Source organism: Camelus ferus, chromosome 9, assembly GCF_009834535.1.
Source record: "Camelus ferus isolate YT-003-E chromosome 9, BCGSAC_Cfer_1.0, whole genome shotgun sequence".
Lineage (NCBI taxonomy): Eukaryota > Metazoa > Chordata > Mammalia > Artiodactyla > Camelidae > Camelus > Camelus ferus.
This window is the reverse complement of record NC_045704.1, coordinates 19,231,732-19,250,223: the sequence shown is the minus strand read 5'-3', so window position 1 is coordinate 19,250,223 and position 18,492 is coordinate 19,231,732. Positions and strand designations below refer to the sequence as shown.

Genomic DNA, 18,492 nt, shown 5'->3' with positions numbered 1-18,492 from the left:
TCAGAACCCTGGGACCTAAGTACCCTAACTAGGACCCCACTGAAACCCAGAAAGGCCTTCAGGAACCCTACTAAACACCCCCCAATCTTGCTAAACCTGCTGAGACCCTGAGGATCCCACCTGAGGCACCATGAGCCACCCCAAGACTCCTCCAGGCTCTTTACCACGACTTCCCTAAATCCCTTGGGACCCACTGATCCCCTCATGATCCCACTGGCCCTCCCATGAACCTCTGGGTTCCCACTGAGCTCTCCGGCTCACCACCTCTTTCTCTCAGGATCCTGCTGACCCCTCCCCTCTGGACTCTGTTCACATCCAACTGAGCCCCCAAAGACTCTCAGGGCCCAATGGGCACCCTGTGACCCTAATCAACTCCAAGGATCCTAATGACTTCTTCCCCAGGGCCCCACCCAAACCTCTGAGGTCTCGAGGTTTTTGAGAATCAATTGACCTTGGCCCTGAACCTTCTTAAGCCCTCTGGGACCCCAAAGAGGCCTCCTGGGATCCCATTTACTCATTGTATGGGATAACAATCTCCCTCCCTGATCCTTTTCAGCCTCAAGGGACCCAAGAACCCCTCCCAGAACACTGCTAAGCACCCTGACAATCTACTAACCCCTGGAGTCCCAGAGACCACTGGCTCTCCCCTGATACCACTAAGCACTCCCTTCCCCAGAACCCTAAAGACTCCTTCCCTCAGGACCTCAAGCTCCTTCTAGGACCTGTTCAGTCCTGCCAAGACCCCAGAGAGCCCTCTTGGGCCCCCTGACCCCTCAACTTAGTCCTTTAGTTCAGCCCCCTCTCCTGAGACCCTAAGGAACTCCCACTCTACTGACCCCTCCTTTGGCCTCCATGTAAACCCCACTAGTGACTTGGTTGATGGGCCTGATCTCCATGACCTCTGCTGACCTTGCTGTCTCCCTTATAATCCCTCTCACCCACCTCTGATCTTCAAAAACTCCTGTCCATCTCCCTCTTACTCCCAACCCCAACCCTGGCCCTCTTCTGACCTCCTTTTTTGACCTTTGGGGATATCCTAGGGTCACCCCCTACCTCCTCTCACACCCCTATGAGGCCCCTCTAATCCTGTCTCTTTGAGGTGACGATGCCCTCTAGGAGTCCTCTGTAACCACTCCTGAGCTTTAGATCAGTTTCTGTCAGGTCCTCCCCATACAAGCCTCTCACCAGCTGCTGGGATGATGAGGCTAGAAGGGAAAGAGTTGTAGGCCAAGGAGGACGCTGGGACCTCCAGAGTGACCCAGCCTGGCATGTCTCCCCAGAAAGACACAGATGAGGAGGTCCGGGAATTTCTGCAAAACAACCTTCACCTTCAGGGAAAGGTAAGGCTTCTTTAATCAGCCACTGAAGGGGCATGTCAGGGTGACAGCAATAGTCACAGCCAACTTTTGAGCATTTACTATGTACCACGCGTGGAAAGAAGGACCTTGTATTCAGTCCCCCAGTGAATCATCACTGCATTGAAAGCGGGGCGGAGCGGCTGGAGGAGCCCACTCTACGAGGAGGGGCCCTAGGAGAAGCCCGGCTGAGGGAGGAGGGATCCTGCGGGGGAAGCGCCCTCACGCCGGCGGTCCTTTCTCCTCTCAGGTCGAAGGCTCCCCTTCTCTGCGCTGGCAGATGGCCCTGTACCGGGGTCTTCCGGGCCGCGAGGAGGACGCTGACGACCCAGAGAAAATAGTGCGCAGAGTCCAGGAAGTGTCTGCCGTGCTCTATCATCTGGAGCAGGTGTCTTACTGCTGAGGGGCCTAAGCTCGGGTCTCTGGGCGGGGCAAGGGGCGGGCCTTTAAGCTGTTGAGGGTGGTGAGCCTTGAGTTTAGTGAGGCTTAGAATGGAAACTCTTCTCTGGGGGCAAGACCTGGCGCTTAATCTTTGGCTTCGGGAAGGCTCCAGGGGTAGAACTTTGGCTCTGCGAATCGCTCCTGGTTGGAGACGCCTGTGGGCAGGGCTTTGGGCGGGTCTTGAGATTGGGGCGGGGCCTGGGTGGTGGCCCTGGGTCTGTGGGCGGGGCCTAGAAGGAAAATTTCAGTCTGGAAGCAGAGTACACGCTCTGTTGGTGGAGCCAAAGTGTTCCTTCCGCCCTGTGAATCCGGCCTGAATTTGGACCTGGGCATGGATGGGCAGTTTCACTAGGGGCCGGAAGGGGGAATCGGGCCGGGGGCAGAGTCTGGAGACATGACCAATAATCCCGCCTCCAGACGGAGCACCCTTACAAGTCCAAGAAGGCCGTGTGGCACAAGCTCTTGTCCAAACAGCGCCGGAGGGCGGTCGTCGCCTGTTTCCGCATGACACCCCTGTACAACCTGCCCACGTAAGACCCCCAGGGAGGAGAGGAGCTTGAGGGGCTGGAGGGAAAGGGTGGCTGAAGAGGCAGGAGGATGGAGTGCCAACCAGATGGGGTCTTGGAGAATGGTTAGGGAAGGCAGGTGTGTGGGAGGACAGAGGGTCGTGGACGGGGAGGTCTCCGTGTCGCCTCACATCTTTCCTTTGATGTTCCACATCTTTCCCTCAAAGGCACCGGGCCTGTAACATGTTCCTGGAGAGCTACAAGGCGGAGTGGATCCTGACGGAAGACCACAGTTTTGAGGACCGCATGATAGATGACCTTTCAGTGAGCTGGGGCCTGCCTGGGAGTGTGGGAGCAGAACTGGTTAGGGCTGGGGCCCCCCATTGTACATCTTCAGGGGTCGCCCTTCACACCCAGGGGTAGGGAAATGGAGGCTCCTGGCTTGAGCGGAACCAGGGGAGAATGCAAGATGTGGGGGAAGGGAAAAAAAGGCCCAGCAAGGCTATGGGGGAGACAGGTGGGGACTCTAGAAGCCCCTTCCCCAAGCCCCACTCCTCCCCCTAGAAAGCTGGTGAGAAGGAGGAGGAGGAGGAAGAGGTGGAGGAGAAGAAACCAGACCCCCTGCACCAGCTGGTCCTGCACTTCAGCCGCACCGCCCTGACCGAAAAGAGGTGAGGACCCTTCCTAGGTCCGGGGAAAGGAACCTGCTACCTTGCCCCACCCCCGGCAACCTCCCAGTTCCTCAAGGGAGATGCTCTGTGTCCTAGGGGAGCCCCACAGCTGACCTTTCCATGTCATTTCACTAGGACAGGCAGAGCCACCGTGTACCATAGTGCAGGCTGTGCATTTCACAAGGGCGTGTCCTCTGAAGGGTTCACATAACAGGCAATATCAATTTAGGCTTTTCTAGAAGAAAATGTCTTACTCAAAGGAAATCAGTTTATTACGAGAGGAGGGGGGAATTAGTATTTTATGATGAATTTCCAGCAGATGGCAATGAGGAAGGAAGGCCTTTTTCTAATTCACACAAAGGCTTCCTACGGGCTCATGGCATTCTTGGGAATAAACAGCAGTAATAAGGGTGCTACTGCTGCTGCTGACAATGCGCAACGTTTATCAAATGCAAATGTCAGGCATCATGCCAAGCACTCGACAGATAGATCCTCTCACTTCATCTTCTCACTACTAGATGGATACTGTTAGCAACTTTTTGAGTGTGGACAAGGAAATGGAGGCACAGGGATTTGTTTTTCTCACAAAACATGAAGTCAGGAGGGAGAGAGTCCAGGGCTGGGCAGTGGCACAGTGACGCTGACAGGGATCCAGGCTCATTCAGGATTTCTGCCCTGCCATTCTGAGCTGTTGCCTGGTGGGTACAAGGTGGGTGCTGAGTCTCCAGATATCACAACCATATGTCAGGCGGGAAGAAGGGGAGAGGCTTTCCTCTCAGCAAGACCGAAATCTTTTCATCCAAGGAAAGCTCTCCCTGATGGGCTTCTGCACATATCTCATTGGCCAGAATTCTGACATCAGGTGCTCACCAGCTGCAAGGGAGACTGGGAAGCTGAATGTTCTGTTTCCTATCCGCTGGGAGAGCAAGGACTCGAGTTAGGCTATGCAGCTTTGAATCCCAGCAGAAGCTGTGTGACCTTGGCCAAGAGGGATCTTTGTGCCTCGGTCTCCTGATCAGTAAAATGGAGCTAGTAATACAGATAAGCCTTGAATAATGCAGGGGGTAGGGGCACTGGCTTTCCTGGTTGTCAAAAATCCACATATAACTTTATAGTTGGCCCTCTGTATCCGTGATTCTGCATCCACGGATTCAGCCAACCATGGACTGTGTAGTACTGTAGCAGTATTTACTGGAAAAACTCACATATAAGTGGACCCATGCCATTCAAACCTATATTGTTGAAGTCAAATATATTTTTAAAAAATTTTACTGAAGTATAGTTGATTTACAATATTGTGTTAGTTTCTAATGTACAGCAAAGTGATTCAGTTATATATACACTTTTTCATATTGTTTTCCATTATGGCTTATTACAAGATATTGGATGTAGTTTCCTGTGCTATACAGTAGGACCTTGTTGTTTATCTATTTTATATATAGTAGTGTCTCCTAATCCCAAATTCCTAATTTATCCCTCCTCTACCCCTTTCCCCTTTGGTAACCATAAGATTGTTTTTTGTCTGTGAGTCTGTTTCTGTTTTGTAAATAAGTTCATTTGTATCATATTTTAGATTCCATATATAAATGATATAATATGATATTTGTCTTTCTCTTTCTGACTTATTTCATTTTGTATGATAATCTCTAAGACATCTACATTGCTGCAAATGGCATTATTTCATTCTTTTTTTGTGGCTAAGTACCATTCCATTATGTATACATACATGTGTATATATACATGTGTGTGTGTGTGTATATGTATATGTGTGTATATATATGTATATATGTATATGTCATGTCTTCTTTATCCATTCATCTGTTGATGGACATTTAGGTTGCTTCCATGTCTTGGCTATCATAAATAATGCTACTATGAACATTGGGGTGCATGTATCTTTTCAAATTAGAGTTTTCTCTGGGTATATGCCCAGGAGTGGAATTTCTGGATATATGGCAATTCTATTTTTAGTTTTTTAAGGAACCTCCATGCTGTTTTCCATAGTGGTTGCACCAATTTACATTCCCACCAACAGAGTAGGAGGGTTCCTTTTCTCCACACCCTCTCCAGCATTTGTTATTTATAGACTTTTTAAAAATGGCCACTCTGACCAGTGTGAAGTGACACCTTATTGTAGTTTTAATTTACATTTCTCTAATAATTGGTAATGTTGAGCATCTCTTCGTGTGCCTATTGGCCATCTGTATGTCTTCTTTGGAGAAATGTCTATTTAGGTCTTCTGCCCATTTTTTGATTGGGTTGTTTGTGTTTTTGTTATTGAGTTGTGTGAGCTGTTTGTATTTTTTGGAAGTTAAGAAGGATCAACTGTGTATCTACCTAATTGGCATACTGTGAGAATCAGTTTGTTAATTCATACAAAGCACTTAGAACAGAGACTGACCTAGAGTAAACACTCAACAGGTGTTGGTCACTACTTCTACCCTTATTAGTATGATTGTTATAGAGGAGGCCCAAGAAGTAGTTGATTATAGTTGTCAGGTGAGCCAACAGGTAGCAAGATGGTTCCTGAAGCTCCAGGCTTCCATCACATCATCACAGCAACCAGGGTGGAAAGGGAGCATCTCTATCAATAGCTTCAGCAAAACTCCCAGAATGAATTCCATTGGACCAATGTGGATCACATGACTGTCTCTAACCTATTATTATAGCCAAGAGGATAGAAAGTGCTGATTGGCTCAGCCTTGATTACATACCCAGTCTGGCAGGGGAGAATCTACTCCATCTGAACCACACAGCCTGAGCGTGGGGATGGGGGTGCTCTCCAAAGGAAAAACTGGAAGTTGTTATAAGATGGGGTTCCTGTTGACTGGGTCCTGACCATCTCCCCACTTCCTTTCTCAGCAAACTGGATGAAGATTACTTGTATATGGCATATGCTGATATCATGGCAAAGGTAAGTTCAGGGCAGGTTCCCTTCCTCCCAGCTGCAATGCCTGTCCACTGAAAGGGCTGGGGGTGGACTGAGGTATCTCCTCTGTTCACAATCATACCTAATTAATTACCCATCCCCAGAGCTGCCACCTGGAGGAGGGAGGGGAGAACGGCGAAGCTGAAGATGAGGTTGAGGCATCCTTTGAGGTAGGTGGAATCAAGCGGTCCCGGTCCCGGAGGAAAGGAATGGGGGACCCTGACTTCATTATCCCCCATTCATTCAGTTTGTGTTTGGCCCTGTGCTGGGTGATATTGGGCACAGAGCAGTGGCCAAGTTAGTGCACTGGGGAGACAGCTACATCAAACAGACAGTAACATTGCAGAGTATACACAGTGGTGATAAGGGAAGTTCAGGCAAGATGGTCGGTGAGGGGAGGAGGCACAGGCAGAGGGGTCAGGCTGGGGAAGCCAGGGAAGCTCAGGGGGTCATGGGGACCCAGGGGATCCAGCCTCAGGGGAAGGGTTTCATGGAGAGCTTCTTGGAAGAAGGGATATCTGAGCAGAAGGATAAAATGTGCCAGTTGAAAAAAAATAAAGAAAGGTGTTCCAGGTAGGGGCACAGCATATGCGAAGGCCAGGCAGTAAGAAGGAGCCAGTAAATACAATTACCCCATCCTTTCACTCATTAAGGCGATCAGCAAGCATTTCCCGGAGTTCCTTAACCTTTTTTGTGTTACGGTCCCCTTTGGCATCTGGTGAAGTCTGTCTCAGAATCATACATTTAAATGTATAAAATGAATCCATAGCAGAGGAAACGGGCATATTGAAATAGTTAGCAAAGTATTGTTTAAAAAATTTGTGATCCAGTGATATTTGTACTTCTTTATTCACCTACCAAACAACAAGAACTAACAGGGGGTCCAGTAGCTACTGTAAATGATAAGTAGTGTGCACGTAAGTGATATTTTGAGACATCTGCAAAACTAATGTGATATAGGGGGGAGGGTATAGCTCAGTTTCAACAGCCTCACATCCCATTTAGAATCTCAGTTAATTAAGAGGGGAGGATATAGCTCAGAGATAGGGTGCATGCCTAGCATGCATGAGGTCCTGGGTTCAATCCCCTGTACCACCGTTAAATAAACCTAATTACCTCCCCTTCTTCTCCAAAATAATGTGACGTGGGAATGTCTGTGATTCTTATTGTTGACCCAACCACGAGTTCTGCTAACGTTGCTCTGATTTACGGCCTCATCCCTAATGGAAGGAAGTGCTCCATTTTAGTTAGAGGATGGGAAACATGAAAATATAACTTTTGTCCCCATCTGTGCTCACACACTCCTGGGATTTTAGCCACTGACCCCTTGGAGGTGTGTGGGCCCAAGTTAAGTCTGCTCCAAGCCCAGCCCCGTGCTGGGTGCAAGAGACAATTGCAGACATAAGTCCCAGGGGATGGAAGGAGTTCACAGCTGAAGGACTGAGCCCAGGGATGTGGCTGGAGCGGGAAGGGCAGGGGTGACAGTGAGGCTGTAAGGGGAAAGTCTGGGCTGCTGAGCCTGGACTCACTTGGCTCTGTGGGCCGGGCTCTGTCGCAGGAGAAAGAGATGGAGAAGCAGAGGCTCCTGTACCAGCAGGCACGGCTGCACAACCGGGGGGCAGCGGAGATGGTGCTTCAGATGATCAGTGCCTGCAAAGGTGCCCTCCATGTGCATTCGGCTCCCCCTGAGTACAGCCCCCACTGTCCCCAGCCAGCCCATCCCCTGTGGACCCAGGGGGCACACTCTCCCATGCCTCCTGCATGTAGTTTGCACTCACACCCCAGCCGTGCATGGTCCCCTGCACACTTGCCTTGCAGTTTCTCACTGGTTCCTTCCATCATGATCACCCCTACACACACACCCCTGCACATTCCTCTGCCCCTTCTCTCACACCCCCCAGGGATGGCTGTTTTCCGGTGGGTGGAGAACACTACTCCCAAACTGAGAAGGCCATCTTTTGCCCCTCTCCTCATCCCCTGCAGGAGAGACAGGCGCCATGGTGTCCTCCACCTTGAAGCTGGGCATCTCCATCCTGAATGGAGGCAATGCCGATGTGCAGCAGGTAACAGGCGAAGAAACTTGGGAGGCGGGCTAAGAGGGGTGGGAGGTTCCTGTGTGACTCCCAGTTCTCCCATCCCTCCCACCTCCTCTGCAGAAAATGCTGGATTATCTGAAGGACAAGAAGGAAGTCGGCTTCTTCCAGAGTATCCAGGCGCTGATGCAAACATGCAGGTGGGCCCTAGTGCACATCTTTGGTTTAGCTGCTTGGTGTGGCTCAGCTCGACTCCTGGTATCACCTCCGGTTCTAGTTCTGCTCTCTTGGTTCCAGGAGCAGAGACCCACTCAGTCCCGCTCAAATAACAGGGAGCTTATATTAAGGATTCACGCGGAGCAATAAGGGATGCAGAATGCCACAGACTTTAAGAATGAGTTGTATTAAGAATCCAGACAGCTGGAACCAGGAGGCTGTTGAGACTTCAAGGGGCACTCAGGCAGCAGGGAATTGGGGCCCCTTTGATGACCCCTATTCCTCTGACTCCACTACCGTCTGTCTTTATTCTCCTCTTGTGGCTGACTGACTTTCTCTGCTTCTCTGAAGCTTTTGCTCACTTATGGTTTGTTTCCTCCTGATTTCAGCTTTTATATATTTCATCTTCGCCCCACCTTACCTCATAGCTGCTACTGCATAGCCTCTCCCAGCTCTTAGTTTCTGCTTCCTCTCGATTTCAGCCCATTCCTGGTTCCCAACGGCTCTCCACCCCTCACTGTGGCCGGGGAGCTGGAGCTGCCAGGCTCTGGATGAGAGGAGGGCAGAGGCCTCAGCACATCTTCCCCGTCTTTCCTTTCTTTCCCTCAGTGTCCTGGATCTCAATGCCTTCGAGAGACAGAACAAGGCAGAGGGGCTGGGCATGGTGAACGAGGATGGAACCGGTGAGGCCCTCTTTTGGGCTTCCCTCTCCCTGGGATATCCTCTTCCTTCAGGATCCATCCCCTTCCCCGGCATTGCCCAGAACTCCCTTCCTCCAGTACACCTTCCCTCCCCAAGATCATCCCCAGGTTCCCCGCCTGCAGTGGTCCCAGTCCTGTCCCCCCACTCCTCTATTGTCTCCCTCCATGATCCCCACCCCTGAGTGTCCTTCTGTCCTGTGTTCTCTCACTCATTACCACTTGGACCCCATTCCCCACATGCCCCAAGTCTCCACCCCTGGTTGCTGTTCTCTTATTAATGTCCCTAATCCAGGTTAATCGAGTCTCCTCTTTGCCGTGTTGTGACGTGTCTAACCTTTCTGCCCTGATCCTTGCCTCCTGCCTCCCACCTCTCCCTGTCCATCTCTCTGTCTTCCCTCTTCTTTCTTCCCCTCTGCGTTTATCCTCTTCCTATTCTCTTCCCTGCTTCCTTGCTCCTTATTGCTCTTTCTCTCTGTGGGTTGTTTCTCTGTGTCTATCTTCATCCCTGACCATGTCACTCTATGTGTTTTTCTGTCTGTCTCTCTGTCCCTTTCTATCTCTTTTTCTCTCTTTTTTTCTGCTTCCTCCTCCCATCCTGTTGGCTGCCCCAGTCATCAACCGCCAGAACGGTAATTCCCCTAGCCCATTCCCCTTGCATTGCTACCGCCGCCCCTCCCTTCTAACCCCCAACCGCCCCCTCCACCTGGGGGCTGAGGATCTGGGACATCCAGGGGAGGGAGGTTCCATGCCCACAGAAAGTCTTGAGATCAGGGGTCCAGAGACCAAGATTCGAGTCCCAGGTTAGCCACTAATACATGGGACAAGTCTCTTACCATCCGTAAGCCTCAGTTTCCCCATGTGTAAAATAGAAGCTAGAGGAGATAGCAAAGATCCCTTTCCAGCTGGATGTTCTTGGGCTTCTAGACCCAGATTCGCAGTCCTGGGGTGGGGTGAACCCCACTCCTACCTACCCTGCTCTCTGCACCCGCGACACTAGGTTGATCGAGTCTGCGGTTCCCATCCACCAACCAGATTGGTTGCCCCCAGCATCCACTCTGATTGGTGTGCGTGCCTGCTCTGGTTGGCCCGAGCATTCACTATGTAGCCTCCCCTCTCGCTTCCCTCCCCTACAGCCCACTGTGATTGGCTTCTTTCAGATGCCGGTTCTGATTGGCCCATGTTTACATGCCTCCCCCTCTGCTTCTCCTGGATTGGCTGCTTTCAAGGCATCTGAGCCAATTGGCTGGCTTTGGATTCCATCCCCTGCCCAATTCCCTCCTGCTCAGAGCCTTTGCGTGAAAGTGACTCCAACCCCCCTAATCCATTAACCGCCCCCCTGCGGTCCTGGAGAGGGGCTGAGGGAGAGCAGCAGCCCGAACCTCGGCTAGATCGGCAGACACTCCCAGATGTCGCACAAGTGGTGACATCAAAGGGACACTGATATTGTAGAAAGACACTTGAGGCCCCAGCTTCATGACGCAGGGCTCCTCAGTGTCCATCTGCTGATGTCACGGGCTCCGAGGTCGGGACCCCTGGTGTCACGGATGCCCGTGGCCCTCATAATGTCTTTAAAGTGGTGGCTGCTCTTCCCTGTGCACCCACGCTTTGTGCACATGTGTGCAGAGTGCATGGGCCGTGTGCGTGCTGTGTTGTGTCCTGGTGCTTCTGACCCCTTCTGGGCCCTGCCCTGCTCTTCCACCCAGGAGAGAAGGTCATGGCAGATGATGAATTCACCCAAGACCTATTCCGATTCCTGCAATTGCTCTGCGAGGGGCACAATAATGGTGAGGAGGAGGGGTGGGTGAGGTGGAGAAGAGTCCAAGGTTTGCGGTCAGTCTGGAAGGGTTGCCTTGGTTAATCTCCAGTCCCCTACCTCCCCCACCCCCTTATCAACGATGGCCTGGCCACCCCTCCAGGCTTTGTCCTCAACCCCATTATCCTTCATTCTTTACTTTCAGCCTTCATCAAGCCCTGTCTGCCCACCTTCATAAATCTCTGTTAAATTTCTGGAATCTGGCCACTTTGCTTCACTTTCTCCTCCTCTAGCCAGTCCATTTCCCCAAAAGTAATCTGCCAAAAACCAGTTTGGCCAAAAATCAATTCTCCCAAAAGAACAATTCGCCATTTTTCCACAGGCATTTTGAAGCAGGTGCCAAAGTTCAGTAAATGTGGTGGATTTCCAAACTTTGGGTCTGTAGAGGGGCAAATTGCCTGGCATTTTTCAATGAATCTATTAGAACCACTTACTCATTTTGCTTCTAAAATACTTTGCCAGGAGAAAGGCTTAGAGACTTTCCTAACTTAAACAAGTTTGAGTTTTCACAACTTTTGTGCTGGTTCAGGATCAAGGATGACACAGCAAGTTAAACACATTATTGGTGAGAAAATACAACGTGGTGTGGCATGCATAGCTGACAGCATTAAAGGAAGGGTTAAAATTCTGAACAACAAACGTTTCATCCGCCGCAGTTTCCTATAACAAACGTATAGTCTCGAGGTTGTGGTTATAACACTTAGCAGGTGATGTGAAGCCAGACTGCCCAGAAATTAACCATGATAAGAATGAGAGTAATTATAAATCTAACTTCCATAGACCCTGCACCCCACTTGGCTAGTGTTCTTTAAGTTAACTGGTAAACATCTTGAATCATCACTCTTTTCTTTTCAACAAAGAATAAAGCATGATCCATTGTTTTGCGTTCTCAAAAGCTCTTATGTCTACAGCTAGTGTTTCTTCAAGCTTTATTAAATACCTTTGTGCCTTGCCACTAGGGTTTTCTTTCCTTAATGAAGGTGAAATCAGGGGTTTAAGATGAATTTTATTCCTGGAGCCTGTGAGTTTTTGGAAATGAGAATGTTCTTATGGTGGAATGTCTCTCTCCCACCAAACCGGTGATCCAGTCCTCTGCCCAAATGTGTGGATTCATTAACCAGCCCAATCAAATAAATATTTGAAAAAGTATCTTTCAAATCTCAGAGGCCTTGCATGTCTTGAGTACTCAGTGCCATTCAGAGCAGACAAAAGCTTTGCTTCTTGTTTACTTGCACACATCTGTGACAGTGTTCTTAGATGACAGAGTTCTTTACAGGAAGAGGAACTGTATCTTTAACCATTTAGGCATATAGTCTGATTTATATTCTTTTTAAAATAAATCTTATTTTATTTTATTTTTTAATGGAGGTACTGGGGATTGAACCCAGGGCATCATGCATGCTAAGCATGCACTCTACCACTGAGCTATTACACCCCCATACAGTCTGATTTAAATGAACACACACACACACACACACAAAGGGATTAGAAAACAGGGTTTGCTATAAAGTCTTGACTATTTGAGTATATTCATCTGTAACGTGAAACCAGGCAAAATGGATTGATATTCAGTCTGATATAGTGATTGTGACGTGGCTATTGGGAAATCAGATGGAAGTAAAACTTTGGGGAGAAAAAACTCAGGGGCTGTTGAAGCCATCCTGGGCAGCATGACGTTGCTATAACACCCAAAGGACTTAACTGAAGCTCATTTTCATTGCCTTGATAATTTGATAAATTGATCGTTTGGCAAATGGGTCTACAGAGGTGGTTCTCAAACTCAAGCATGCGTAAGAATCACCTGGAGGCCTTCTTAAACTAAACTTCTGGATCCCACCCCACATTTTCTGATTTAGCAATTCTGGAGTGGAGCCGAGGAATTTGCATTTCTAACAAGTTTCCAGGAAGTGATAATGCTGCTATTCTGCTCCAAAGAGCAGCCCTTAACCTCAGCACTCTAAGTCCCTTTAAGAACAGCTATCATTTATTGAGCACTTATGTACCAGGTTCTGTTCTAAATTCATTATGTATGCTAAAGCATTAAAACCTCACAACAGCTCCATAAAGTAGGATATACTGTGACCACCATGTTACATGTGGGGGAACTGGGCACAGTCTGTCTCACACAGAGAGGTTTAATAACTTGCCTGAGGTCACACAGCTAGGAATTTGTGCAGCCAACTCCTCCTCATCTTTCAGGTCTCAGCTTAGAGGTCTCCTCCTCCAAGAAGCCCTCCCTGACCACTCAGTCTGGGTCAGGCATGTCCTTTGGGCTCCTTCAACCCCCTGAGCTTCCCCCATCACAATCATTCTGTCCAGTATTCCCCTGTCATCCATGAACAGTGATGATGATGATTTCAGAACTTCTCAACCACACACTGAAGTAGAGAGAATGATCTAATAAGCCCCCAGTAGTCATCACTCAGCTTTGTTATCAGCTGACTGCCATAGAACAATGTTTTTCAAATAGTGGGAACCAACTCATCAGAGGTTGTGAAAAAGTTTATTATAGACGTTCTCATTTCTAATTGCACACTGGTATGCATGGGGAGCTTTACAAGATATCATAGCCCAGTTTTCACCCCATATATTCTAATTTAATTGGCCCATGGTGGGGCCTGAGCACTGGGATTTTTAAAAGTCTCCAGGTGGTCCCCAGCCAAGGCTAAGAGGTTAAGAACTACACATTTAGTGGGCTGAGACTGCAGGTTGCAGTTAGAAAAGACTGAAAAATTACTACAAAATAATATAAACTTCACAAGGGCAAAGACTTTGTTTTCTTTTACTGCTGTATCCCCAGGGCCTAGAACAGTGCCTGGAAAATGCTCAATAAATTTGTAGCATCAAAGAATGAGTGACCGATCTTCATCTCCCATTAGTACATAGTATATGCTCAATAAGTATGTATTGAATAAATGAACAAACAAATGACAGAAGCTTATCTCCTCTGGTTTTTGGTAGGTGCTCAATAAATAATTTTTTGATAAATGAATTAATGAATCACCAATCTCCCATTTCCCCCAGGCATTCAGTAAAAAAAAAAATTTGCAAAATAAATGAAAGACTGAATCTCCATTTTCCCCTTGCTACATTGTGGGTGCTCAGTAAATATTTTGAGGAAAAAAATGAATAAATGACTGACCCTCCACCACATGTGGCACATAGTGCACCCTCAGTAAATATTATTACACAAATGGATAAATGATCTCCCATCTTCCTCTAACATGTAGTAGGTACTGATAAAGAGTTACTAAATAAATTAATGATTATATGCCTTCTGGCATACAGTAGGCACTCAATAAACATTTATTGCATAAATGAATAAAAGACCCACTGTTCACCTCCCCTACCACATGGTAGGTACTCAATGAATAAATGTCTTTTCATCTCCCTAGATTTCCAAAACTACCTGCGGACACAGACAGGGAACACAACCACCATTAACATCATCATCTGTACGGTGGACTACCTCCTACGGCTGCAGGTGAGGATGTGAGGCCGTCCAGCTGTGGCCTGGGTAAGGGTCTGTTGGGCCATAGTTGGCCCCAGCAGCCCCTCACACTCTGTGTGTCCCCTAGGAGTCCATCAGCGACTTCTACTGGTACTATTCCGGCAAGGATGTCATTGAAGAGCAGGGCAAGAGAAACTTTTCCAAGGCCATGTCTGTGGCTAAACAGGTGTTCAACAGCCTCACCGAGTACATCCAGGTAGGGCCCACCCACTGGGGTGAGGGGAAGTGGGGTAGTCCGGCATCCGGTGCCCTGCCTCGCGCTCACCCAAAGCCTCTGCCCACCCAGGGCCCCTGCACTGGGAACCAGCAGAGTCTAGCGCACAGCCGCCTCTGGGACGCCGTGGTGGGATTCCTGCACGTGTTTGCCCACATGATGATGAAGCTCGCTCAGGTTCGGGCCCCTCGGTTCATTTAAGTGCTTCCCGGCACCCCTCAGCGGGCCCGTTTCCAAGTCTTGCCTCAACCGTCAGTTTCTCACCCCAGTATTCGGGGCAAGTTCCAGACTGGTCTCTCCTCGTGGCCAAATCCATCTTCCTAGTTGACTGGTTCTCCGCGTGACCCCGCCTCCTCCTCTGCCACCGCCAATCGGCTGGTTTCCCATCCACACTGCCATTGGTCTGGCGTTTAGGCCCCGCCCCCTCTGGTCCGCAGCTCCTCTATGATTGGTTGGTGTTCTTTCCTCTCTGATGAGGTCACTACGATTCGGACAGCTCTGGGGATAGGATGGGGTCAGGCTTCTAGATCAGGGTCCAGTGCTGAAGGAGTGTTTTGCTTCTTTATTCGGCCTGCGGCAGATGACGCCTATCTCGGGTACCCATGATGTAAGGTCCCTGTCGAGCCCCATCTCCCATCTCTAGCATCTTCTTGCTTCCCTTCGCCCCGTCCGCTTCCCCTCGCCCCTTTGCAGCCTTGTCAATGCCTCATGAACACCGTATCCATTTTGCTCTGCTTCTGTCTGGTAAACATATTCAAAGCTGCCGTATGCGCTGCTGCGGAGCTCAGCATCTGGAAGGGCACCATCCACATCCTACACCTCATACATATATCGGTGTGTTTATTACAACAGTTTTCCAGCAGGTGGCAGTATTCTGTATATTATAATTTCCCAACAGGAAGAGTCGAAAGGGAGCCTTTTTTTTTTTTTTTTTTTTTTATTTATTTATTCAAAGGCGCCACAGGGTCTGCTGGAAACCTTGACTAGCGTCATCTGACTTTTTTTTTTTTAAACGGAGTTGTACTTAAGAATGCAATTCCTCAGTGTCAGTGAGTTGAAGTCGGGCTGTTGATGTAATCTTAAAATTCTAGAGATTGTTGGTATCTGAGCGTAGAGTTCCAAACCCTGCAGAGTTGATTCATCTGCCATAGTCTAGGTTAAGTTGCAAAAGCTAGAAATTCAATGCAAAGCAGTGACTTAAAAGGATTTATCAGTTCACATCACAGATCAGGTTCAGGGCCTAGTGTGATGTTAGTAGAAATGTCCCTGCCCTCTCTGGTTTCATTCTCAAGCAGGCTTTACCCATGGGCTGGAAAAATGGTGCCCGGGTTTCTATGCACCCCACTAACAGCTCCGGAGAGTAAAGAACTCTTCTTTAGTTCCAGGAAAGGATCTGTGATACTCTCTTATTGGACTACTGGGTCACATGCCCTTTCCTGAACCAATCATGCTGGCCAGAGGAAAGAAAGCTCTGATTGGCCAGACCTGGCCCTATACCCACCCCTAGAAGCAGGAACGTGGGGTTAGTTCCATAAGCTCTGAGGGTGGGATTGTAGAGGGAAGCAAGGGCTTCATCATGGGCAGGCACACACCACCAGCACTCACCCATTTTAGGATCTTGAGATCCTGGAATGTTGGAATCTTAGAATGCAGAGCTTTGGGATTGTAGAAATGTGTCAGGATTAGAATCAGCAACTCTAGAACTAGCATAAGGGTAGAATGAGCTTTATATTCCATTTATCTGGTACCCTTCTTCCTCCTCCACTTTGTTAGGTAGAACCATATGAAATTACCATTTTGTGGGTAAAAAAATGGCTGTATATTGGCAATTTTATATAGCTGAACCTAATACAAATAGGGACCATGAGGCAGAACTTTGACATGTTGGAGACTTCTGTGGGCCCTGCATGAGACACTGTGACAGGAGAGGCAGTATTTTCCCACATTTTCCCCAAATGACTTAACAGAAAGCACATAGCTGTGTCCTGCCGCCTTCTTCCTAAACCCAGAGTCCCAGTTTTTCCATCATACATTCATTCAACAAACCTGTGTCAAGTACCCACCATAGGCCAGTGCTGAGCTCTCATCCTTCCCAGATCTGTGTTTCTGTCCCCAGTATTTGCCTCTGTCTGTCTTTGTGTCTCTTGATCCCAAGCATCTACTCTCTGAGCCACATACTCCTCCCAGGCCTCCTTGTCCACCAGCCCTTGCCCCTACACGTCACCTGTTAAGGCCCTTTCCCCAGAAGGGCCAATCCCACCCCCACAGTCTTGTCTCTCTGCCCCTTCCTCTGCTTCCGAGGAACATGTCTGGACTCGGGTCCCCTCGGAGGTAAGAGGGGAGAAGAATAGGGTCTTAGGCCCTGCTGGGTGGGTGAGGAGGGGTGGAGGCAGTTGGAGAAGGGGGGAGGTATTTCTGCTGAGACCAGCCCTTACATAGCTGAGATGTGGGGTCTCTAGGACTCGAGCCAGATCGAGCTGTTGAAGGAGCTGCTGGATCTACAGAAGGACATGGTGGTGATGTTGCTGTCACTTCTAGAAGGTAAATGCCCAGTGGGTGGGGGTAACGGGAGGGTACAAAGGAGCAGACAAGCCAGAGAATGGCCCTCTGAGACCCAGAAGACCCTAACCTTCAACCCCATCTGACATCATGTCAGGGTCAATGCATTGATGATGTTGCTGTTAACAAGCTCAGCAGACATTTATTGGCAATTACTATGTGCCAGACCCTGACTGTACATAATTTACTGACTCCCCAGAGAAATCTTAATAAGGTACAGTGGCCTGGACATTTTTTTAAATGTATGCACTGAATAGGTATTTAGTTGTTTCCTAAATGTGTCAGTTAGCTCTTGCTGCCTAACAGATACCTCCAAAACTTAGTAACTTAAAATAACCATAATTTAATACCAATTAATAAAACAATTTAACTAGTAGACAAAAACTTTTTTCTATAGAGATTCATAACAGCATCCTCATTCTTTTATGAGGCTGTGTAGTACCCATTGTGTGGGGATACAATGATTCATTTAACCACACCCCTATCAATGGATATTCAAAGTATTTTTTTAAAAATTTGCTATTGCAAAAAAAATTGCTATTGCAAACAATGTTGACATGAATAAGCCTCCTACAGTGTTTCAATTTTTGGTAACTAGTCATTGACTTTTAAAAATCAGATTTAAGTGGGGAGGGTATAGCTCAGGGGTAGAGTGTATGCCTAGCATGCATGGTTTCAATCCCCAGTACCTCCATTAAAATAATTTTTATTTTTAAAAACCTAATTACTTCTCCCAAAAATAAAAAAATAAATAAGAGTTTTTGAAAAATCAGATTTAAAAATCAAAAGTCCCTTTAAGCTTCAGATTTCCAGCTTTTCTTGAAAAATGGAAAGACTGTTCACATTCTCACATGGTAAAAATCAGCTGGATGGATTAAGTAACTGACTTATATAAACGTTAAATCTGATTTTGATGACTTCCTTATGATTGTATAAGAGAATGTCCTTGTCTTTTAGAACACATCAGTGGAAATGTTTAGGGGTAAAAAGGCCTCATGTCTGCAGCTTACACTTAAATGGTTCGGGGGGAAAAATAGGAAGAGGGAGAGGAATTATAAAGCAAGTGTGGCAAAATGTAAACACTTGGTGAATCTGGAATACACAAAGTTTCCTTTGCACTATTCTTGTAACTTTCATGTAAACTTGAAATTGTATTAAAATTGAAATGTACAAAAAGAAGCTGGCGCCAGTTTGCTTTAGTGTGGGGCCCCAGCTTACCACAGTCTCCACCTCTCCCTGCTGTCTTACCTTTGATCTACCTCTCTCATCGATGGACCTGCCTGGCCTCTGTGGATGAGGGGAGGGCTTAGATATGTGAGCCCTGAGATCATGCAGCTCTGGTTCCCCCCACACCTTTCCTGGCTATGTAACCATGAGTGTGTAACTTTCTCTGAGTCTCAGTTTCCTCATCTATAAGAATGAATAGTAACACACCTCCCTTACAAGGATGAGATCATGCCAGTGCATTGCTTGGCATGGCATCTGGGACCTGCCGTCAGCTTATGCCATTGTTATCTTTATTGATGACACCCCCAGCTACCAG

General features: G+C 48.1%; 1 protein-coding gene across 1 annotated transcript in view; it reads left to right on the top strand.

Annotated features, from left to right (window-relative positions):
* The window catches only part of RYR1 (ryanodine receptor 1), a 91,036-nt gene that overhangs the window by 46,093 nt on the left and 26,451 nt on the right, over positions 1 to 18,492 (top strand). The window contains 17 exon segments of the mRNA XM_032487406.1: positions 1,281 to 1,340; positions 1,606 to 1,743; positions 2,214 to 2,326; positions 2,530 to 2,626; positions 2,867 to 2,973; positions 5,836 to 5,887; positions 6,007 to 6,072; positions 7,461 to 7,560; positions 7,886 to 7,965; positions 8,059 to 8,135; positions 8,761 to 8,834; positions 9,464 to 9,481; positions 10,556 to 10,636; positions 14,061 to 14,149; positions 14,244 to 14,372; positions 14,463 to 14,567; positions 16,850 to 16,931. Of these exon segments, the coding sequence (XP_032343297.1) occupies positions 1,281 to 1,340; positions 1,606 to 1,743; positions 2,214 to 2,326; positions 2,530 to 2,626; positions 2,867 to 2,973; positions 5,836 to 5,887; positions 6,007 to 6,072; positions 7,461 to 7,560; positions 7,886 to 7,965; positions 8,059 to 8,135; positions 8,761 to 8,834; positions 9,464 to 9,481; positions 10,556 to 10,636; positions 14,061 to 14,149; positions 14,244 to 14,372; positions 14,463 to 14,567; positions 16,850 to 16,931 (1,468 nt within the window).